Source organism: Ailuropoda melanoleuca, chromosome 5, assembly GCF_002007445.2.
Source record: "Ailuropoda melanoleuca isolate Jingjing chromosome 5, ASM200744v2, whole genome shotgun sequence".
Lineage (NCBI taxonomy): Eukaryota > Metazoa > Chordata > Mammalia > Carnivora > Ursidae > Ailuropoda > Ailuropoda melanoleuca.
The window spans coordinates 74,678,157-74,702,130 of record NC_048222.1 but is presented as its reverse complement, the minus strand read 5'-3'; the positions used below and the strand labels follow the sequence as shown (position 1 = coordinate 74,702,130).

The 23,974-nt window shown below is 49.5% G+C and overlaps 1 protein-coding gene and 1 long non-coding RNA gene across 3 annotated transcripts in view; one reads left to right on the top strand and one right to left on the bottom strand.

Annotated features, from left to right (window-relative positions):
- Nucleotides 1-6,672: 6,672 nt before the first annotated feature.
- On the bottom strand, nucleotides 6,673-9,941 carry LOC109488934. The gene is made up of 3 exons (XR_002141815.2): nucleotides 9,462-9,941; nucleotides 7,403-7,767; nucleotides 6,673-6,841 (listed from the first exon to the last, which is right to left on the bottom strand). It is a non-coding gene; the product is annotated as an uncharacterized LOC109488934 (long non-coding RNA).
- SLC25A37 (solute carrier family 25 member 37) overlaps nucleotides 8,862-23,974 on the top strand; it is a 36,503-nt gene continuing 21,390 nt past the window's right edge. The window contains exon 1 of one of the 2 annotated variants that reach the window (XM_002914767.4): nucleotides 8,862-9,071. In XM_002914767.4, the coding sequence (XP_002914813.1) occupies nucleotides 8,862-9,071 (210 nt within the window). Of the gene's footprint in view, nucleotides 9,072-18,630; nucleotides 18,779-23,974 lie in introns of those variants that run through there. The other variant, XM_019794709.2, reaches the window with a different exon arrangement.

Below are 23,974 nucleotides of genomic sequence, written 5' to 3'. Positions count from 1 at the left end.
GGCAAATGTGGGCACGTGCTAATGTGCTGTGTCAGGCAAACCTGGCCAGAGTGGAGGATTGATGACTATTGATTTTTATAGAGCAGCCATCTGAGATATGACTAATGGCAGCAATAAAGGAGTCTTATCAGCCTCAGGGTTTATATCAAAGGTGTGGAGTGAAAGAGTACTGAATAAAACACCTGGGTTTTGAACCCAGTTCTGCCATTAACCACTTCGTGTCCTTGGACAGGTTGCTTAACCTTTTGGATCTCTTTTGTGACATGTGAGGTGAGACTTACAGACTATACCACATTCTAGGTCTCTTCCAGTTCCTGGGCTTTGCAACTTCAAGTTCCTAAGAAAAGTAGCAACCTAAGTTAGCATTTGTGTCATGTCCTTTGGAAGAAAAGAAAATGCCACTTTTTTTCTCTTCCCGACAAACTATATTCACAGCCTTGGGATCTAAAGTGCAACGTGCTTTAATTTCCTGGAGATCATGAGTCTGCAATGTTTTAATGTTATGCAAGAATATGGAGCTCTTTTGAAAGAAACTCTTACTCCTTTAACAAATATTGATTGCTTATTCAGCTTACATCTTCAAGGAACTTAAGATAGTAGTGGGAGTGCTAAAACATGGCTAGTGAGAGGTAGCAAGAGCCATGGAAGAAGTATGAAAGTGTGACAGGGTTCAGCTCACTTCTTCCGGGTCAGATAAGGCTTCATGAAAGCAAAGCCATCTGAGCTGAGAAAGGAGCACCATTTCAGCAGGTGGAGACATGGAGAGCCCTCCCTTAGAAGAGGATGTAAGGAAGGGACAGGGCTACAGGTTGATGAAGGTTTGGGGATGGGAAGAAAGGGCTGGCTATATGTGGGGTGACCATATGTCTGAGTTTTCCCAGGACAGTCTCAGTTTATATTTTCTGTCCTGGTGTAATTGTTAACAGCACCCCTCTTTACTCTCAAAAATCATCCCAATTTGGGGGCGCCTGGGTGGCTCAGTTGGTTAAGCGTCTGCCTTAGGCTCAGGTCATGATCCCAGGGTTCTGGGATCAAGCCCCGCATTGGGCTCCCTGCTCAGTGGGGAGCCTGCTTCTCCCACTCCCCCCAGCTTGTGCTCTCTCTCTCTCTGTCAAACAAATAAATAAAATCTTTTTAAAAGTCATCCCAATTTGGATGATAAACTATATAGTCACCATAGCTATATGTAATGCTCTCTACGAGGTCAAATGTCCAAATGGCTAATAGGATATTCAAGGGAGAAAAGGAGAGGAATGTTACTAAACAACCAGTGGGTCATTGAAGAAAGCAAAGAAGAAATCAGAAAATACCTTGAGACAAATGAAAATGGAAACACAACTTTTCAAAATCCTTGGGATCTAGCAGTTCTAAGAGGGAAATTCATAGTGATACAAGCCTACCTCAAGAAGCAAGAAAAATTCCAAATAAGGAATCTAACTTTACACCTAAAGGAAGTAGAAAAAGAAGAACAAACAAAACCCAAAGTTAAAAGTAAGGAAATAATAAAGATTGGAGTGGAAATAAATGAAACAGAGACTAAAAAAATCAGAAAGAGCAATGAAACTAAAAGCTGGTTCTTTGAAAAGATAAAAAGAAATTGATAAACCTTCAGCCAGACTCATCAAGAGACAAAGAGGGCCCAAATAAATAAAATCAGAAATGAAAGAAAAGTTACAACAGATGCCACATAAATACAAAAGATCATAAGAGACTATGATGAACCATGATATGCTAACTAGTTAGAAAACCTAAAAAAAAAAAAAAGGATAAATTTCTGGAAACATACAACCTTCTAATACTGAATCACAAAGAAATAGAAAATCTGAATAGACTGATTACAAGTAGTAAAATTGAATCAGGAATTTATAAACTCCCCCAAAACAAAAATCCAGAACCAGATGGCTTCACAGGTGAATTCTACCAAACATTTAAAGAAGAGTTGGTACATATCCTTCTCAAATTATTCCAAAAAATTGAAGAGGAGGGAGTGCTTCCAAACTCATTTTTCAAGGCAAGTATTACTCTGATACCAAAACCAGACAAAGTCAACACACGAAAAAGAAAATTACAGGCCAATATCCTTGATGAACATAGAAAAGTCCTCAACAAAATCTTAGCAAACTGAATTCAACAATTTATCAAAAGGATCATAAACCATGATCAAGTGGGATTTATTGCAGGGTTGCAAGGATGGTTCAACATCCACAAATCTGTCAAGGTGATACACCACATTAGCAAAACAAAGGTTATACATCATACGATCATTTCAATAGATGCAGAAAAAACATCTGACAAAATTCAACATCCTTCTATGATTACAAACTACCAAAAAAGTGGGTAGAGAAGGAATGTACCTCAGCGTAATAAAGGCCACTTATGTGTGGAATATAAAAAGCAAAACAAGCAAACAAAATAGAAACAGAAATGATTCAAAGATACAGGAAACAAACTGCTGGCTACCAGGGCGGGAAAGGGGTGGGGAACAGGCAAAATAGGTGAAGGGGATTAAAAGGTACAAACTTGCAGTTATAAAATAAATAAGTCATGGGGGTATAATGTACAGCATAAGCAATATACTCAATAATACTGTCATAACTTTGTATGGTGACTGATGATAGCTAGACTTATTGCGGAGATCATTTCATAAAGTATAAAAATATCAAATCACTATAACATACATCTGAAACTAATGGGATATTGTATGTTAATTAGACTTCAATTAAAACAAGGAGGAAAAAGAGAGGAGTCAGGAATGACTCTACACTTGCCATTTGGTTGCCTGATAAAATACAGATAAAAATTGCATTAGAAGGAATTGCCAATTAGAAGGAAAGATTATGAATTCAGTTTTGGGGGGGTTTTGTTTTGTTTTTAAAGATTTTATTTATATATTTGACAGACAGAGAGCACGAGCAGGAGGATCTGAAGAGGGCGAGGGAGCCTGATGCAGGATTCGATCTCAGGACACTGGGATCATGACCTGTGCTGAAGGCAGACACTCAACCGATGAGCCATCCAGGCATCCTCAGTTTTTCGTTTTTTTAAAAAGATTTTATTGATTTATTTAGAGAGAGAGAGAGAGAACAAGTCAGGGGAGGGCAGAAGGGGAGGGAGAAGCAGACTCACTGCTGAGCATGGAGCCTGATGCGGGATTTGATCCCAGGACCCTGGGATCATGACCTGAGCCAAAGGCAGACACTTAACCCACTGAGCCACCCAGGTGCCCCTAGAATCCAGTTTTTGATCAGAAAGATAGAGCTAGAGGCTGCCCTGTGTGCCACTGACTCCAATCCCTCCTTTCATAGGTAAGGGAAACGGGGCCAAGGACATTAGCCAGGACAGGGACCCAGATCACCTGCCTCACCGCCCCCCCGCCCCCCGCCACCGAAGGCTCTTGCCTCTCTGCCTCACTGTACTGAGTTGAATAGCGTCTTTCCTAAATTCATGTCTGCTAAAAACCTGAGACTGTGACTTTATTAGAAATAGGGTCTTTGCCTGATATAATCAAGTTCAGATGATGGTATACTGGCATAGTATGGGCCCCTAATCCAATATGACAGGAGTTCTTATAAGAAGAGGAAAATCTGGACGGTAGACACGGAGACACAGGGAGTGCTACATGAGAGTGGAGGCAGAGATCGGAGTGATACATCTACAAGCCAAAGAACGTTCGTTAAGCAGAGCCAGGATCCACCAGAAGCTAGGAAGAGACCAGGAGGGATCCTCCCTTAGAGGCTCTGGGGGAAGCATGGCTTTGCTAACGTCTTGGTTTTGGACTTGTCGCCTCCAGAACCATGAGAGAGCATAGTTCTGTTATTTAAAGCCACCCAGTGTGTGGTATTCAGTTATGGCAGCCCTGGGACGCCGACGTGCCTTTTGAGTTTTCGGTTCAGGTGGAGTTTCAGATGGCACTGTCTGCGAGGCACACGAGAATGTGGGGCTTGAGTGCTGAGGAACGGTCGGGATTAAAACACAGCTAGGGTGGGTGATGGAAACGTGTGGATGGAAGAAAGGACCAAAGGGAGGAAAATGAAAGGCGCTCTGAGGACAGGCGTGGAGAGACAAGGTAGAGAAGGCAGAGGGCACTGCCGGAAGTGCAAGAAGACACAGGAAGTGAGGGAGGAATTCCAGAGGAGGCAGAGGTCAAGAGGTCAGGACTGGACTGCGCTGATTTGGCACTGAGGTCATTGGTGACCTTTCCAAGAGCTCCTTTAGAAAACAGCAGGGGTTAGAAACTGGCGCGTTCAGGAGTGGGTGCACTGTGAGTACGGGAAGATGAGGGGACATTACTCTTTCAGGGACTTTAGGATGGAGGGAGGAGCGGCAATAGCTTAAGGTGTGGAGCAGGGAAGAGGCGTTTTTTTAAGCTGTGGAGAATCAATTATATTTGTGGAAAAAGGTGAGGAGAGGGGAAAGTTACGATGTAAGCAGTTGTGGTGGGGGGCTAACGGATGGCCCCAGGTCCACCCATGCAAACACACAGACATGGTACCTCTCACCCAGAATTTAGCTAATGCTTTGCCTCCACTGGGGCCTCAGTGATCGTCTGCCACACCCCTGTCCAATTCTGAAGCCTTAAGCCATTCACTGGGAGATGGGCTCTTGAGTAGAGTGGGCATGGCAGCAGCACAGGGACAGTGTGGCCCCTGATGTGGGGAGGGGGCAGCTGACATCATTGGGTCTCATCAGTGAAAGTGGATGGGGCCGCTGCTAAGGCAGATGGCACGGGCATCCACAGAACGGGAATTAGGGGACTGTCCCCTAGCAGTGGGTCCCAGCCACATCACATGGACGATTACCAGTGGACTCAAGCACTAGAGTCTGCAGAAGTGTGAGCAGGGCCAGGCTCTCGGCAGGTAGGGCAGGTGAACACTCCACTCCCAACCTGCCAATTAAACCCCCAGCTCTGACCCTCGCCCATCACCATCCTTTGAAAAGACAGTAAAGTGAATCAGCTCCGTGTTCTTTGGGTCCAATGGCTCTCACCCACTACTTCCTTATTTGACATGGGGCTCTGGAGTAAGACTAGCTTTTTGCCTCCATTTCGTCTTCTGTCTTACGGAGAGACTCATTCCAAAGTATGAATCACAGAGCTTTTAGGAAACACAGCGCTGTCCTTGGGAAAGTGAGAGATTCTGGGAATACACGGCCAGATACATAAATGGGAGGGATCCTGCATATCTAGAGGTCCTCACAGCCCTCCCAACATATAAACCTGGCTGAAAATTAATGAATATGTGGATGAGTGTGCACTGAGACAAACAAAGACAAAATGCACCCCCCCACACCCTGGTAACCACAACACATGGTGTTTGTTCTAGGAGACATCATACCAGCTGCAGTCACTCCAAGGCATAGAGCCTCCTCTCTGGCAGAAGAGTGTGTCTCTGATGGAAGCCACAGCATTGGCTGAAATCTGGGTAGCGTGTTAAAATGCCTGTGTGTTGCATAGGTGGGCAGGTGGGTGCCAGAGTTGGAGCAATTATTGTGAAAAAAAAAGTAAGATTTTGGAGAAAGTCTAGATCTCTTACCTCTGTACTGTTAACTCCTTTCCATTTTCTTTCCTCTCAATACTCCCAAATTATATATCCTTCCCCATGAGATTTTTATTTTATCTTTTTCTGTGTTTCATTCACTATGTGTTAAGTTCACTATGAATGCCTACCAACAGATGAGGAAGCATGCCAACCAATGGACAAGAGCTAGTAAATGGTGGAACCAGGGTTTGAACAGGTTCATGACTCCAAGGCAAGTGCTCTTCACCCTCTCCCTCTGTAGGTCTTTTAGAAACGGAGGAGGCTGGCTCCCAGGTGGGCTAGGGCAGTATGATGACACCTTCAGAACTTCAACATTCAGGAACTTTACATAAGACCCCAGTGGAACCAGCTAAGTCATTCTGAGTCTCCAGGTCCATCCTATAGGACAGGATCACTGCTCTGCTCCTGGGTCCCTATGCTCTCCCTCTTTGTTGACAGTGTGGCCAAAGCAGTGGGTGATGGTATCCGGGATGTCAACTTCCTCCAAACAGGCCCTGCACAGAAATCTAGGACCAGGGCTGGCGGCTGTATTCTTATATCCAGGAATGGCTCCTTCATTATTATGCCCTCTTGCTACTATATACAATATTGTTAGAGCTGAAACCTAGGCTGGGCCTCCAGGAATAACTCTCAGATCCACATTGCCGAACTGGCTTCCCAAGGGATCCTCTTCCATGTCCTGAAAGGAAAAGAAGGCCACCTACTGAAGCTATGGTGTGGGAATCAGGAGGCTGCTACCATTCCTACTGCCACATTGCTTCTTGACATCCATGAATCTGGTGGCCAGACACTGCAGTGCTGTTGCAATAGGAAAGCCATTGCTCACCCCAACTGCTCCTTACCCAAGTGTCTATGGCTTTGCTAGGCAGCAGGAAACATCAAAGCAGCAGGAAGGTGACTTCCATCTCCTTACTGCCTCCCAGATTTCTCCAGTTCATCCAACTGGCAGAATGTAATTTACATCTGGACTATGAGCTGCAAGGATCTGATAAATGTGGTTTACAAATTTCTAGCCGCTGCAGTATAAGAAGGAGTTTAAGATGGATCCTGAGCACTAACCCGCCATATCTACCTTATAGTATGAGAAAAAATATTGAATGCTTATAATAGATATTCCAAAGATTTTCTAAATGGCTCCAGTTCAACATTTATTTAATGATATTTTAAAAGTCTGATGTCTCTGAAAATTATGGGCCTGTTCACATTTGCCAAGTGTCCCCTTATTCATCCAGAGGGTGACTTCTCTCCACCAATATCACCATTGCAAAGTTCAGAAGGCTTCTCATCCATTAGGATATTATATCCTAAAAAAGAATTAAGTTATAGAAATAATATATGTATTATTTAGGTCTGAAAAATATAGTAAAAATACCTTTAATACTATGTCACCATCACAATGGCTACTTGCCTCTTCCTGTGCACATAATATTTACATCTTTGTAAATGTCATAGAGTTTTGTGTTGTTTCTTCACCCAACATCGTATCACAATCATTTCTCATCTTATTGCATAATATAACCACAATTTTTAATGGCCCCATAATAGTTCAGTAATATACATGTCATCATTTACTCAGCCATTCTCTTGTAGCAGAACATTTCAGTTGTTTCCAATTATTTAGTACTATACATAGTGCTTTGAAGAGGAGCTTACACATATTTAGACTTCCGTGGCACAGTCCCAGAAGTGGGACAACTGGTTAATAATATGTACTGGTTAAAAGGTATCCATTTTTAAATGAGTATCAGTGGCTTTTGATTAACGTTTCTTAAAAATCACCTATGTTTTGTAAAAGCAGGAAAAATTTTCTCTGCCAATCACTGAACAAAGAGCTTGCTTCTACCTGTGACAACCTTAGCACTTACCTTGGGAGCTACTATTGGCAGCTACCAAGAATGGGGACTTGGTGCCCTTGGCCTTGAAGCCTAGATCGACAATGCTCACGTCAGTGTTTCGCAAATCCCTGAGAGGCGCCTGGGTTGCTGCGACCTGAACCTGGGGACCAGGGCGAGGGGAGAGTGGGTGCAGCATCTTCAGGGTCTCCCCACCCTTTCATATCTCAAGGCCCAGCTCTCCTGACCAGAAGGCTTCTCTGGATAAGGTGTCTGGTATCTCAGAAGTGCCAAGTCTTAAGCTCCAGAACATGACCATTTAGATGTGTAGATGCCATGCTTTCACAGAGACTTCCGTAGACAGGTCATTCCCCTGCTTTCTGATTTCTCCTCTTTCCCTGAGATACAGCAAGACAATATTGTTGAGGTTGGAATAAAGCAGCCTGGGTTGCACTTTAAGAAGTCAGCTTGGGATGACTTTAAGAAACGGGAGGCAGTCTTAAAAGGCAGGTAGATGCAATGCTGCAAGAGTTTACTAGGAGCCACTATGCACCTGACTGACAGACCAGTCTCTAAAGACCTCCCAGGCATATCAGTCCTGAGAAAAATGTGCTGAAGGTGCCTCAGAAAGGCTCAATTCTGATGACTACTCATGTCTTCATCAGTCCAGGGCAGGGTGGCTTTAAGCCTCTTTGTGAGAATAAGAAAAGGAACAAATTTTGCTCTCTGTTTCCAGTGAGGGGAAAAATATGTCAATTAAGCAAGTGTTCTCCCCAACAAAGCAGCCTGGCAGGGGACCTTGACTCAGTCTCCCGCACGGTCTACGTCCTCGTGTTGCACAGAAGGAGGTGATGCACCATTGATATCTCGCAAGGTGTCTCCAACTCTAGAACTCCACTCCACCCCCACGTGCGCCCTCACCCCCTATCCAGCCGTCACAACTGCTCCATAAATGGCATTCGCAGTAACTGTCCCACTCCAGGCCTTAGGAATGCCAACACTTGCTGAACAACACTGTTTGCAAAACCCCGGGCTCTGGGAAAGGATTATTCGTTGTTTCTGATCTCCCTCCAGCCCTAGGCATGTCCCCACTGCGGGCCCGGACGACCCTCTCCAGTGACCACCAGACCCACTCCTCCGCCCAGTCGGCCCCAAGAGCGGCAGCAGCACCCTGGAGGGAGGTAGTACAACTTCCCGGGACACCCCAACGTCTCCTCTCGCCCCCGTCCGGTTGCTTGGAAATTTGCACTGGACAGTGACGTCACACAGGAAGGCGGGTCCCCAGTGTCCCGCACACCAATGGTGGGGCCGCGGCCGGCCTCTTCTTTTCCAGTGATTGGTGTCTCGGGCCCCTTTGCTCCACCCCAGCCCGCCATGGCGTCAGGCGCCGCAAAACCGGGGAGGTGGTTCCCACTTTAAGAAGTGAAGTTTTTCGCCCCCTCCCCCTCCCTGCCCACCTCCTGCAGCCTCCCGCGCCCCGCGGAACTGGCGGATGGAGCTGCGCTGCGGCGGCGTAGGGAGCCAGGCTGTGGGGCGCAGGATGGATGGGGACAGCCGAGATGGCGGCGGCGGCTGCAAGGACGCCGGGTCGGAGGACTATGAGAACCTGCCGACCAGCGCCTCCTTATCCACCCACATGACAGCCGGAGCGATGGCCGGGATCCTGGAGCACTCGGTCATGTACCCGGTAGACTCAGTGAAGGTGAGGCTCGAGGATACTTTAGGGACGGAGCGAGCGGAGAGGAGAGCGCGCGCGCGTACGTTTGCATCCCGCGCAAGGGCAGCCTGGGGGAGCGCCCCGAAACCACCTCTCTTCCCGGCTGCGGCGGGCGTGGGGCGTGGGGCGCGGCACCCGGGCTCTCGCCGCGAGCGCGCCGCGCTGCTCCTTCCGCCGCGCGCCTGGGCCCCGGGGGCGTCCCTAGCCCACGAGGGTGCTCCGGCCGGCGCCACGCACCGCCGCTCCCACCGCCTTCCCAACCCGGGCTGCTGGCGGCGCTGCGGCGGGGGAGAAGAATTGGCGAGCGGCTCCGGTCTCGGTGGTAGCGGCGGGGGGCCCGAGGGAGGCGATCGGGGCAGCTTTGCACAGTCTTACCACGTCTGCCCACGCGATCCGAGGGCTCTGGGGTTCCAGCTCTTCGCGGCTCCCGCTGGCGCGCCCAGTATCCGAGCCGCGGCGAGAGGCGTCCTCCGGTCTGTGCAGGGTGGCCACGGCTACCCACACGTGCGCAGTTTCCGAGGGAGCTTGCGGCCGGGAAGCGCTAACCACGCTAGCTAGCGCCGAGAAACGTGGCCCTGGCTCCGCCGCGCGCCCTCCGGCCCGGGTGTGTGGCTTCGGCTCCCCGGGGCTCTAGGGAGGCGTAGGAGTGGCAGGGGCTCTACGGTTCTTGGCAGCTCTCTTGGGAATACCGGTTCAGCGACGCCCTACGTGATCCCTTGTTCTCAGGATTTCTACACCTCTTTCCCCATAAGTTCGGGCGGCCGAGAAGCCTAGAGATAGTGAGCCCTGCAGTGACATTTGCCTTCTCTTTTTGTTGCAGGGAGGAGGGCAAGCAAGGAGAGCATGGGCTATACAGCTCTTACTGTGGGTTGTGTAATAGGCACTCGATTTGCCCGTCACTTCCCCAGGTAGTTTTACGTGCATTTCTGCAAGGAGGCAGCGTTAGCCAGGTAGATTTTTACTGTTAGACTGAGAGCTGCCTCCTGTCCGCCTGTTCAGGATACTGAATGGCAGGAAGGTAATGCTGGTATTGACATTTTGGACTTCTGTAGGCATAACTCATGGAATTCATCCAGTAACCCAGGGATTAACAGATGAAGAAACTGAGGCAAAGAGCCATGAACTGCCTTACCTGCTCAGGCTCACACTCCACCTGTTTCCTCTGGTTCCAGCCCAAGAGTGCTTGGGGACCTCTCTGGGTGGCAGCTCTCTTGAAGGGCAGGGCCCACAGAGCTCCCCCACTGGCAGCTGTATCTTGTTGCTGATGTTGGCCCCACATGCGAGGTGTGAAGACCAGAATGTCTAAGTCAGGGTTTTCCCTGCCCTGGGCAGCTCTCTGGGAGCTGGCAGTCAGTGGACAGACACGAATCCAGTGAGAGTAAGCATGGGCATTTGCAGTTAGGTGAGGCCCAAGCCTTTGATGGTGCTGCTGGGCCTGAGGCATCACCTCTTAGGGCCATGCAGCATCCCCAGGGGGAATTAAGGGAATGGTCTTTGCTGCCAGGGTTATGGAGGGCATGGGGGAGATCTTGCCTCGTAGGTTTTCACAGCTTCTCCAGGAAAGACCCTGGACAGATACCAGGTGGCATTTGTATAGGAAAGAATGCATCACATGTAATAAAATTTCCCATATTTGAAGCGGTTGTGTCCAGTGCCTTGGACAGAGTATGGGGAAAGTTAGGCGCAGGGAGATGTTATTCGAGTAGGCACCAGACCCACAGGGTGGCAGAGATGAATGTTCCATTGGGGAACTATGCCACATCTGAGGTTTTGCTGAGTGTGGTTCAGAGCATCACTATAGCTTATCTTTAGGATTAGATGTAATTAGTCATGCCTTTTCAACTCCCTATGTCAGCCTAAAGAGGTATTCGTCTTATATGTTTAAATTGCGTGTTCTGTGTTTAGTTTCTTCCCTGCCCCTCCTTCTGCCCCGTAGACAGCCTATGTTTTAAACCAGGTGTCACTGTGTACTTTGTATTACTTTACATAGCAGTTTTCAGCTGTGGATAGGTATCAGGGCGTGTGCGGTAGATGGAGCTGGTCTGGCTGTCCCAGACAACTCACTCACCCTATGGGGCTTGACTGTAAAATGAAGGCCCCGGTTAGCTAATTAGTAAGGGCTTCTTCTGTTTTTAAGCATGCAGGTGTGGTTTTAAAGCACTTGGTTTTTCACTACAACTTTCTCAGAAGGGTATAGCAAGGATTATTCTTTCGTTTTTCAGCCGAGACAAAAGGCATAGAGAGAGAGAGAGTTAAGTGGTGTGAGCCCTGTTGCATGATCCCAGGGAGGCTGCAGCTGAGTGCCACGGTCGGCCAAGATCAGCACGGTTGTCTGTCATGACATATCAGGGACGCATCCATGCTTCAGTCATGGAAATGCTTCACTTGGGGAAACCTCGACTGTGTTCTTCTGAAATATTTTGGGTGATGGAGACTGTGAGTAATGGAGTAAGGAGCCCTGGGTTAGGTTTCCAGCTCTGCCCCTAACTTGCTTCGTGCCTTAGGCATTGTTCTGTGCTTTAGTTTTGTGACTGTAAAATGGGGGCTACGGGCCAGTTCAGTATTTCTCCCTGTTCTTAACCTGTCTCCCTTTCTACATACACGGAACACCCATTGTCCTCTTTTATGATACCTGAAATTCCACAGAATTTTTACAGTTGAAGCCATGTCAGTGTAAATTGTATGTTGCAAAAAAATCTGTCTCTGATTTTATATGGCACACATTTTGAACTTTGAATATGTGAGGTTAAGTGAGAGTATCAGGTGATCGTGCTTTTCCCAGTTTTTCTGTCCTAAATGGTGTGGGCCGTGGAAGTTAGTGCTGGTCACGTTGACCACTGAGCCAGACGAGCTCCTTGCTTTTGTGGTCATAGGGGCAGAAAGCCAACCTTACTAATGCTTAAAATTATTAGGTTAAATATGCTTTCCCATGAAGTCCCATCCTGCCCCCTCAGTGTCACTGTAATTACCTGTGTTTTTCAACCCATTAATGGCATCAACATTTTAAGAAAGATTAGTCTCTCTAATGGTGAGAGTACAAAATACAAGTGTGTGTGGCATACAGTAATAAAAAGTGTTGCTTGGTGAAATTGTTTGGGGGTGTGTGTGTGTGTCCCCTGAATGGCTGTGTAAAATCCCCTTCTGACTGGGGGTTATGGCCAAAAAAGTATGAAGGATACTGAACCTGATGATCACTCACTAATGTCTCTCAAGCTCCAGCAGTCTGTGATTATTAAAGGGTTATTGGGAAGACCTTCGGCACCTTTTCTGCTCCTTCCTGTGCCTCCTTCTCTCACTTAGTCCCTGGGGGTGGAGTGTGAGTGCTTTCTAATCCATAAAGGTCCAGGCCAGCGGGACCTCCTGTCAGTTCCCAGGAACCGTATGGTCTGCCCGGTACCAAGGGAGGGAGCATGGGGGCTCCGCAGCGTGTTCGCCAACTGGTAGTAATTCTTCGCTCCTTTCCAACTGGGGCTTTGCAGCAGGGTTCCATGATTCTCTAGCCGGTGCTCCAGAGTGGCAAGTGGCGTGGTCGCCTAGGCCAGCACGTGGGGTGGCTGCGAGAAACTGTGGTCGGGAGTGCTCAAGACTGTGGGGAGAATGCCAGGTGGGTGGAGGAGGAAATTCCAACCAGATTAGGCACACCACTCTAGGCCATGCTGAATCCCGTGGTGGTGAAAGCGGGGGGCAAAAGGAAACAGGAAAGATTTGAAGCGAGGGAACTTCCGCTGACCCTTTCTCGGCCCTTCCCTTTGCTTCTCAGGGAAATGCCGTCTTTAACTGTGCTGGGAGAAGCCCTCCTTCCCAGCCGGGTGCAGTCCCTGGGGAGGAGCGGACAGTGCTGGGGGTGAGGCTCAGTCTTCCCGAGGCTCAGCCTTCTTTCCAGGAGCCGGTGGGTGCTGAGCCAGTTGGAAACCTTGGTTGGCCTCAGGGGTTTCTGCAGCTGGCCTTGCTGAACTTTGAGCAGCAGTGAGCTCGGAGGCAGGTGCCAGGACAGCTCAGCATTCCTCAACTTCTGAGTTTGCTCCGTGGGGTCCCAGAAATGCAGACCGGCTGGTAAGAAGGGTGAAGGCAGCCGCCAGAGTCCCCTCCCACCCACTGTAGTGTTTCCAAAGCCAAGTACAGTTCAGTAGATGCCATTCAGCTTCAAAAGGGCGTGAAATCCCAAATTGCCCGAGTTCTTGCAAGAAAATTATAGTGATTTTTCTGTCTCTCTTCTCCTGTCTTGTCTTCCTCAGGTTCCTCCCCTCCCTTTTCTTCTGTCCTTAAGTGGGTGATGCTTTTCTAAAAGGTGCATTGGAAGGGACATGGAGTCCAGAAAGGCATACTCTTGAACTCGTGTCTTTTTCTTTGCCGTGTGACGGGCCCTGCAGATGCCGACAGCAGATGCTGACAGCCCAGATCTGCACCTCGCAGGCCTGCCGCTGGAGGAGGGGGCAGACCTTCCCCAGCCCCCTCTGCCCGGAAATGGGGGAGGGGCAGGCTGGGCCAGGGCTTGAGGGGGCGCCCCTAGAATTCTAGTGGGCAGGGAAGGCGCCCTCACCTCTTCAGTAGGGAGAGGCGATTGGACCTGAATGGGGGATTTGCCTGACTGCATCTTTAAAGCGCGCAGGCGTGTGCGCATGTCACACAGGAGAGGGCATTGCTCTGGGGAGTGTGTGTGTCCCGTATCGTCTGGATTTCTTTTGGGCATGTTTTAACTACCTTTGGGCATCTCATTCATGAGAGCTTTTGTCCCATCTGCTCTTTGGAGCAATGACCGACTGTAGTTCACTTTCCCTTTTTGATGGGCGTGTGTTTTTGACCCCCTTCCAACTTCAGGAGGGCTGCCTTCCCCAATCCACTGGATGAACTAGCTTCTGTGTTGAATGAGGCCTTTGGCAGTCTGTCTTAAACCCCAGAACATTCTGGCTCTCTTCATATTTCTCCTAGTACCCAACATTTCCTTCTCAGAGAATTTTCCTTTTCTTTTTTTAATCCTCGGTGAACATTCTGGCCCCCTCAGTGCTGGCTGCAGACGCGTCTCTACTATCATGCAGTTTGCAGGAACTCTTCTGCAGGGGTGGGCATTGTGAACCCTGAGCCTGTTGGGGAGAGTCAGATCCCTAGTCTGACTTACTGGTTGGGGCAGAACCGCTTAGCTTTTCTGAGTTGTAATTGCTTTGTCTGTAAAATGCAGATACTAATTTTCTCTCTGGTTTCTGTCTCCTGACCTAGCTTTCCATTGCTTTCTTCTTCCCTTGTTTTTCCTCATACGCCGCGGAAGTTCCTTGGAACAAGCTCCCTTCTATCTGCACCGAATGTTCCTTCTGCCTCCCTGTCGCGATAGAAATCCAGCTCTTCTCCCGAGGCCACTCCTTCCTGGAAGCCTCTCACGTGTAAGATTCCTGTCTGCTCAAGCCCGGGCACCTCTGGGGCTCCTGCCCTCTCACCGTGACTGACCAGCGTCTTAGCCTCCCCTCTTCCTTGGAGGCTCCAGCCCTTCCTCTTCTGTCTCTCTCTCATTTGCTCATCTCCGCCTCCAGGCTGACGTACGCTGAGGGGCAGGAGGCGTAGTGGTGAGGAGCAGGGACCCTTGAGCCAGACCCAGACCGCCGGACTGAGTCCTGGCTCCACTTAGTGTGACCTTGGGCAGGTGCGCCCTCACTCCTGTCTTCTCTCTGGGCCCCGATTCCTGCTGGTGAAAAGGGGAAAGTGGCCGTGAGGGTTAAGTCCCTAAGCACTGATGGCTGAGCCTGCTGCGTACCGAGTACTCTCTGGGCTCAGTGCTCCTCTTCATCTCTGTCACCGTCAACAGCTTAGTTTTGCAGCTACTTTCCCCCGTTCTCTCTGGGCGTTGGCATCTGGCGCACAGACTGCTTCCACCACGAGTAAGTCCCGTAATAACTCTGAGGACGTCCCCTCCTGCCTGGGCACCACCCGACTAACATCCAAATCCCTGTGTTCTTTATGCCCCTCAGGTTGATGACCTGTAACTCCACGGGGCCTTGTCCGAACCCAGAACTTTTCTGCCTCTGAGGTCTTGAATCTAGATGTGTCAGCCTGGCCCCACCGGGCTAGGCCTCAGCCTGTCCCTGTCTTCCTTGTCCAGACGGAAGCCTGTGGGGACCTCTCTTTCCCTGCCTCGCTGGTCTGCCCAAACCCCAGTCCTGGATGACCCATCACCCTGTTGGGCAGTCAGGTCCTTCTGGAGAAGAATCACGTGTTTACCTCCACTGGTGCCCTGTGTGCGCCTACCTCTGGGACCCTCAGCCTGTCCTTTTGTGTGTTCTGGTCAGTCTGTTTCCCCCCTCCTCAGCAGCCGCTCTGGACCATGCTCTTGCTTCTCAAACTCCCATCCTCCTCTTTCTCAGCCCCTGCATGGCGTCTTGCTCCCTAGTTCATAGAGAAACCAGGACCCCAGTCAAGCTCACCGTCCTGTCACTGTCCTTCCAACCAGCATGCTGTTCCCCGCCTTCCCACTGTTACAAGGTAAGAGGGTCCTTCCTTTGTCAAACATGAGTCAGTGGACCTGGGGAAAGGCGGTGTTGGGAACCACCCACACATTTCTGTCCTGCCTCTGTACCGGGGCGTGTGAGTGACCTCTCTCAGCTCAGCGTCCTTGTCTGCAGAGTGGAGATGATAACACCAGGCCCTACCTTATAGGGCTGTTGAAAGAATTGAATGAGGCATCCCCCGTAAAGCTGTGTCTGCAGTGTGTGCTGCCCGAAGGTGCTATAAATGGTCGTTGTGGTCGTTATTTTGGTCATCTCTCTCATGAGTAACTCGGTTTCAGTATCTTTAGCCTTTCCCTGACCAGTGATCCCTTCTTAAAAGCATTTCTACAGTCCACACTTGTCCCATCTTAAAAAACAAATGCCAGACATCTCACCTTGACCCCATGTGCCCCAAAGGTTTTAAAATAACAAGTATTAGGAAAGGATCATTGACACCTGGTCTCTGCTTTCTCACCTTGTCTGCCCCCCACCCCTCACCAGCCAGGCCTTTGGCTTTGTGCCCACTACTCTGCTGGAAACCTCATGGAGGCTGCTAGTGATCTCCTTGCTAATAAACTCGGTCATTGTTTTCCTGGCCCCTCTGCTGGTCTTCCTTAGAAGTCAGCCTGCCACCCTCTCTTCTTCCCTCTGCTTCTGCCTGGGTCCCGGTAACTCTCAGATGGCAGACTGGTGTCTCTGGTCTGGTCTTTCTGGGAGCCGGGCGTCTGTTGCCTCACAGACATGTCGTAGACGTGGCTGCCTCGGTGTCCAGGATGTCCAGTGTAGACATCCCCGGGTCCCCTCCAACCTGGGCCCCCTCCCTCAGAAACTTTTTTTAAAAGATTTTATTGATTTGTTTGCGAGAGCACGCACAAGCAGAGGAGAGGGGCAGACGGAGAGGGAGAAGCAGACTCCCCGCAGAGCAGGGAGCCCGATGTGGGATTTGATCCCAGCACCCTGAGATCATGACCTGAGCTGAAGACAGATGCTTCACCGACTGAGCCACCCAGGTGCCCCTCCCTCAGAAACTTGGTGATCCTCTTCAGCCTTTCTCCCCGCTCTGCCCATTCTCCCCTCCCTCACTCCCTATATGTTTTCAAGACCTTTCCATTGGTGCATCTGTAGTAGCTTCTTGCCTTTGTTCTTCTCCCTCCCACATCTGCCACCTTGGTTTCGGGGACTCACTGTCTCCTTTGCATTGATGGCACCCCTAACCACCTGACTTGCAACTGAGTACACCCTCCTTCCCCTGGTCCCCACTTCCCTGTTGCCTGACCTTGCTGTTTTTCTCCACAGCTTGGTGTTACCTTCTGACACACAGTGCCATTTACTTGTATTTATTACTTATATTCTTTGTCTATTTTATTCGTATTTAGACTATTATTTATGTTATTTATGGTCTGTTTCCCCTTATTTCAATGTAAGTTCCCAGTGGGAAGTTTGCTCTTTTGTTCTCTGGTATGTTTCCATTGTCAGAAACCATACCTGGCACATAGTAGGTGCTCAGTTAAGGATTTGTTGAATGAATTACTGTAAATCATTCATAGCTGGTCCTGTTCGCACTCACCCCTAAGCCCTGCAGCTTCGGGCAGGTGCAGCTTTCTCTTTTTAAATAGAGAAGAGTCACAGTGCCCACCCTGCCCACCTTTCAGGCCTAGTTACTACATCTAGAAAGAAAATGCAGCCAGGTTTGCAATGAACTCTATTTAAACAGTGAACATAATTTAAAAAGTATAAAGCTCTCTGCAGGGGCCAGGTCATGGTTTTATCCAACTGGGAATCTGTTAAAAGGTAAGGTTAGCTGATTGGAATAGAAAATCCAGCCTGTTCTCCACGTGCAGCAGAGCCCATGCCGGGGGCTGAGGACCAGCTCTATCTTCTGCATCTCCTATCAGGTGGTCTCTCCACCTCATATGCCCCTAGCGGTCCCCGTTGCCTGCAGAGTAAAGCCTGAACCTTGAGCAGTGTGCGGAGACCCAGACCTTCTCCCCTCTGACTTGTCCAAGACAGATAGAGGTGTTCTGTGAATAGTGGTTAAATGAATGTAGGCACAGCTGTTTAAAGAGATTGGGGGGGGGGCGGCGCCTGGGTGGCTCATTTGGTTGGGCGTCTGACTCTTGATTTTGGCTTGGGTGGTGACCTCAGGGTTGTGGTATCAGGCCACCCGTCAGGCTCCATGCTCAGCAGGAGTCTGCTTGAGTTTCTCTCCCTCTGTCCCCACCGCAACCCCCTTGTGCGCATGCCCTCTCTCACTCTTTCTAAAATAAATAAATAAATCTCTCTAAAAAAAAGAAGAAGAGATGTGGGGGAAAATAAGTACTTTGACACACGCTATGAAACAAAAGCTAGTTTTAATTTTTTTGTGTGTTGTTTTGAATCCATGTGTACGTTGCCCAGTAGAGAGACTTTCTCAGCCCTTTTGTTTGTCCTTTTTTTGCAGTAGAATTCACAAGCCACAGCTATATCCCAATGAGGCTGTTAATTCATCTGGCCACCCACTTCATTCCACGCTTACTGGCGCCTTCCCTGCTAGTCTCTGTGCTAGACACCAGGCAGCAAAAATAAGTCCTGGCCCCAGAGCATTGCTCCCTATAATTAGATCCTGAGCTAAGGTGGCAGGACTGGCGCCCTTTGAGGGGAAGAATGGCCCAACTTGGTATTTGCTTTCAAATGGGCACAAAGTCTGGGGTGTCTGGACTCTGGAGTGCTCAGGCTGCCATCTTGCAGGTCCGGAGTCTGCCCCGGGGAGTATCATTCTGGCTTTTCTTACTGTGCAGTCTTGAGTTGGCTCCTTCCCCTGCAGGAGACAGTGGCCCTCAGTTGTTATACCCGCCCCCCACCCCCCAATCCTCATCCTCACCCCTGAGGTTGTTAGTCATTCTGGAAGCTGAACTTGGCTCCCAGAAGGTGCCTCTGAATACATCCTCCACCCTACCAGTAACCCCAGACAGTCAGGAAGGGCCGTTGTCTGGTCACTAAGAGGTGTTACGGTTTCACATTCATGCTTTCTCTCTAAAGAGAAAACAAAACATGTTGAAATAGAAATCCCAGCAGCAGCTTGGCTGAAGCAAGAGTTGCATAACAGCTTTAAGAAACGTCTGGCCATTGTTGGGTCAAGCGGGGGGCTGCAGCTTCGTGTCTCTGAGAGGATTGCTTCTGGGGCTTCTGGATCCATCGGACGCATCCAGCTAGAGACCCAGAAAGTGGCGGCACCCTCAGGTCTGGCTGGCAAAAGCCCCTGCCCTGGTTGCTCATTGTCGTGACAGCTTTGGTTCCCTGGCACGGCCATAAAGGCTCCATTTGAGATGCTCCTGTGGGCAGGGGCTGGGGAGGGCTGTGTGTGCTGGAGTGGAGGCCCATCGGCCCTATGAAGTTAAGTCCTGATCGTGTCATGGACCAGCTTTGAAACCTTGGCCAAGTTACTTCTCTAGGCAAGGCTGGTGTCTCCTTGTCTCACAGACTAATGCTAGTCTTCTAGACTAACATCATCTGCTTACCCACTTGACGGGGCTGTTAAGAAGCTCAGGCGGGATCACGTTTGTGGGCGGCTTTTGTAAAGCCGGACAAGCCCAGATAATGACAGATCATATCGGAGGCAATATGCTTAATGATTAAGAGGAAAGGGGTGTGGGTTCACAGCACAGGGTCTGGGGCCAGACTGCCTGGGGACAGTGCCTAGACAAGCTGCTGACACCTCTCTCTGCCTAATTTTCGTCATCTGTAAAACAGGGGTAATCACAGTACCCACCTCAGAGTGTTGATATGAGAATTAATTACGACGCACCTCGAGTGTTAAGCATAGCGTCAGGTACCTGGTAAGCATTCAGTTAACTTGAGCTCCCATATCATTCCTGAAAGTGTTATTACTTGGACACCTGTTTATGCTTGTATGTTGCTTTTGCACTTGCATATTGCACTGTTTTTGTATTGTTTTTACCTGCATTCTGTCATTGGATTCTCTTAGCTCGCCTTTGAAGGTGGGAAAAAGCATGTGCTGTTTCTCATTTCACAGATGAGAAAACCGAACTTCAGAAGAGTGCAATGCTCTGGAAGTCGGGCATTTCCTGTTACTCCAGAGCCAAAGGGGGACAGTGAGGAAGGAAGCAGGTGGGAGCAAGCCAGTGAGGTGCTGGGGAGTAGACTCACATGTTAATGGCAGCAGAGCCCCCGAGCTGGGTTCTGAGACGAGTTGATGCGGCCCCAGCTGCATTCTTGGGATGGAGGAACTGCAGTTAAGGGGGCGCCAGCAGCGACTCCAAGTCCAGCGTGGAACGCGGGGCTCTAACATATAAGCAGGAGTTCTTTGGTCAGGTACTCCAGTACAGAGGGCAAGGGGATGATGACAGATGGTTGTTGCTGTAGGTAATTTTGGCTCTGTCTGGGTTCTCTCTCTGGAGCGACTTGCAGCTGCTGTGGCCCCTTCTCATGTCAGCAGGGAGTTGAAACGTGGGGCTCAATATAGTGATTTGAATTTGGACTGGCCTGAGAATCCTTTTCCAAATCCCAGGATCAAGACGACCTGTTGGGAAGAGTACCACATCATTGTTCCTTGTTCTGCTAGGGCAGCCGTTTCCTTCACTTACACAGGGAAGAGTAGCAATGACCATCTTGCCTCCCTTCCACCTTTGCTTACTGCCTCTAGAAGAAAATTGAGCCAGGCTTGCAGCAAGCAAACCTTTCTATTTTTTTTTTTAAAGATTTTATTTATTTGAGAGAAAGAGAGAGGCAGAGAAAGAGCATGAGCAGAGGGACAGGGCAGAGGGAGAGAGAGAAGCAGACTCCCTGCTGAGCCCAACGTGGGGCTCGATCCCAGGACCTTGGGATCATGAGCTGAGGTGAAGGCAGACACTTAACTGACTGAGCCACCCAGGTGTCCCAAACCTTCCTACCGTTTAAAAAGTATAAAGCTCTCCCTCCGCAGGCGCCAGGTCATGGTATTTATTATCAAACGGGGATCCTGTTAAAGGGGTAAGGTTAGCTCATTGGAATGGAAAATCCAGGCTCTATTTCCAGCCTCTGTGGGATTCGCTGCATGGCCTCGGGAGCTTCACCTCTCTCCTTACAGGGTGTCTCCCATCTGTTGAGTAAAGACCGGGGTGGCCCCCCTGCTCCCGCCTCGTTTGCCGGGGTTATACTCGGAGCATGCTCAGAAACACATTCAAAATTGATCAGCTGTGGCTGGTGAGATGAAGGCTTGTGAATGACGAGCCTCGGGCAGGGAGGACAGCGGGGTGCCCGGGGCAGTTAGGGCCCCGTTCATCTCTGGGGGTCAGCATTTTATAAACTCACTTTTACTTTTTAAGTGAGCCTGCCCCTTGAGTGCCGGGCATATGAGGCTGGGGGTTTCCCCACCATGGTCCCTCCTGTTTCAGTTTTCCTTGTTTTCTCACAACTGCTGTCATAGAAAAGTAAACGGGGAAGGAGGTAGGACACAGACGTCTTTGTCTTGAGGTCCTCCGGCCCTTGTTTCCGCCTGCTGCCCGCTTTGAGGGTTTTGTTGGCGCCTTGCTTGCCTCGGGCCTGGCAGGAGGTGCGGAAGGTGGTGGGTGGACACGGCAGCCCGCAGGAAGCTTGCCAGCCAGGCCTGCTCAGGACAGGAACGCCCCGGCTACTGCCTCTGACTTGCCGTGGAATAGGGGATGTCCCAGGGATGTCCCAGGACTGTCACGAGCCTGGATTAAAGGAGCGGGGTGGTTAGCCGATGAGCAGTGCTAAGAAGTCAGACCAGAGCAGGGGAGCCTTTCCAAAGGAGAGATGTTGGGGTGTGTGTGTACATGTACATGTGTGTGACGGTGGGAGGGGCGGACCCAGGGCGTGTCTTCAACCGAAGAACCAAGTCAGTCTCTTTCCTTAGTCACTGTCTCCATGGCTTATTTGCTAAATGTGGGCTTGTGTTAGCCTGATTCATGGAACGGTGGGAGAGTTGAAAGGCATTTGCAACAATGCAACTTCATCTGCTGGACTTCACTGAACAGCTAAATTAAGTAAGAAGTGAGGACATATGGAGAATGACTATGTGTGCTGGGCACCAGGGAGCCAGAAGTCTCAACACCTGGGAGGTCTCTCCCTACAGAAGTCCCCGTGTGGCAGGGAGGACAGATAGATTGATGAATCCTTCCTGTAGTGGGTGTTGAGCCTGTCCTCAGGGAACCTGCACCTCATGTGGGGGGGGGGATCAGGAAAGGGGGCCTCCAGGAGTTCTCTCAGTATCTGTCTCTAGACCACAGGGGATGCAGATGTTAGAACAAAGCCATGCCACTCGCTCTGTCACCTAGGCCGTTACGTCCTGTCCCCGAGGTGCCTGGCCATAAGCAGGACACCTACACCCTTCTGACACTCTGCTTTTGGGGCTCTGCTCTGAGCCTTCTAACTGCAGAGTCCACAGAGAAGGTTCTTGTGGTTTGAGGTCACCACACACTGGGGCCTCCACGTGGGACCTGCCCCCTGTTCTGAAGTTCTCTCTCCCTCTTTTCTGAAATTTCTTCTTTTTCTTCGTCATGTTCTGGGGTTTTAGTTCCCTATCTGGCTACCAAGTGACAGCATGGTGGGTTTCCCTCCCTGAGTGGGACCTTTCTCTGCAGCGCTAAAGACCAGAGGAAGGTGGGAACAAGGAGGGATGCAGGCTGTCATATCAAAGGCATTTCTGCTCATAATTGGCTCATAATTAATGGGTGGCATTAGTGTCAATGCCAGCAGCAGCAGCAGCCAGATAAGTGGCTAAAAATTAAATACCATCATGTGACTTGGGGAGGTTTAGGGTTTGCCTGAGTGACCTTTCCTGGCACAGGTCATAGTTTGTAGGCTTACGAGGGGGAGACTGGACAAACAGTGAAGGTGACTAGTGTGCTTTCCAGAGGTCGGAGACTGATCTGCAGTACCTGGACCTGTTCCTGACACTCACATACGAATGTCGTTCCTTTTTGCTTTTTAAAGGCCACCGTGGAGCTGAGCGCCTTTCCCTGTCCTCTCTTCCCTGTCAGCCTGTCTGGCTTTGGTGGAGCCGCCTGGAAAATGCAGAGAGTACAGTTCCCTGGGCTTGTCCCATCCGCCTGAGGCAGTTTTGATCAGAGCCTGAAGCCAGGCTCTTGAGGAATGTTCCCCCTGGTGTCTGCATTAGTCCACGGTTCAGATAGAAGTTCCTGGAACTCGCAGCTTTTGGAAACCGAGTCCTGTTTCTCTAAAAGGCCGGTCCGGTGACATGGGCAAGAATCGGCTGACCCCAGGCCAGCCCTCTGTTTCTGTGTCTGCGGATTCCCCTGGCACAGGAGGCCTTTGTTACCAAATCTGTTTGCTGAGTGTTTTGAAGGAGGACGTGTGTGGGCCTTTTCAGTGTCGTTAGACAATGCTGAGCTGTTACCCAGCAGAGATGGTCCGGGTGGAAGCCAAGATTTGAGCTGGTTGAAGTTCTGCCATAGGAAGTACCCTATCGGGACAAGAAGCTACGAGTGACATGGTTAAAATCCTATATAGTGTGTGAGACTTGAGAGCTTGCTTTTAATGTGATTGTGTTTCAGGGTTTTTTCCCCCTTGAATCTTGGCTTCTCAGACAATAAATTGAATTAATGTACACGTATTTATGCAGTCCAGGAAGGAGGGAGCATTAAGTGAACTTTCTTCACAGATGACTGCAAATTTATAGTTAGCACCTAGAGCTTTAAGAATGACCGCTTCAAAAGTGACTTTTCATCACAAAAACAATGCAATAACAATAAGGAATATATTGACAAGTTGGTAGGACACTTAGTTCCTTCTGTGCTTCCAAAAGAATCTTTGGAGTTTCAGAAGGAGGTAGAGAGGTAGCTGGCACTGGCGTCATCCTGATGCGGGGTGCCCATCGGGACAGTTTCAGGTAGAAGCAGGTACCGGTTCTCCCTGGACTTAGCGCTGTTCCTCCACAGGCTTCTGAGGCCGGCGGCTGATGCTCTCCCTGACCTTGGGTAAGAATTCTCATTTTAAACTTCCCTAGAGTGTCTCTTTCAAGGGTCTTTTGTATTTTCTGATAATCCAGGCACAAGAAAGTTTGTGAAATTCTCTTTCATACCCTAAGAACTGAAAGTCACTACAAAGCTGGACTTTTACCAGAAACTGCTTTAAATTGGAAACAGATTTCTGATCTCTGAGCAGCCCGTTTTTAAGGGACAGGGAGAACCTTTGTCAGCCCAGAACTTGAGCACAGAGGGAAGGGAACAAACCAAGGAAAAGCAAGGCAAAAGCAGATTCTTTCTGTACATCTGTGCACGTAACATTAGCATTCACCTTTTATTTTTTTATTTTATTTTATTTTTAGCAGTCGCCTTTTAGAGTGAATTGTGATTAGCTTAAGATGACCAGAGGCCCACCAACTGAGTGACTCTGAGAAAAGCACTTCACTTGTGCGAGTCTCAGTTTCTCCATCTGTAAAATGGCAAGATTGAA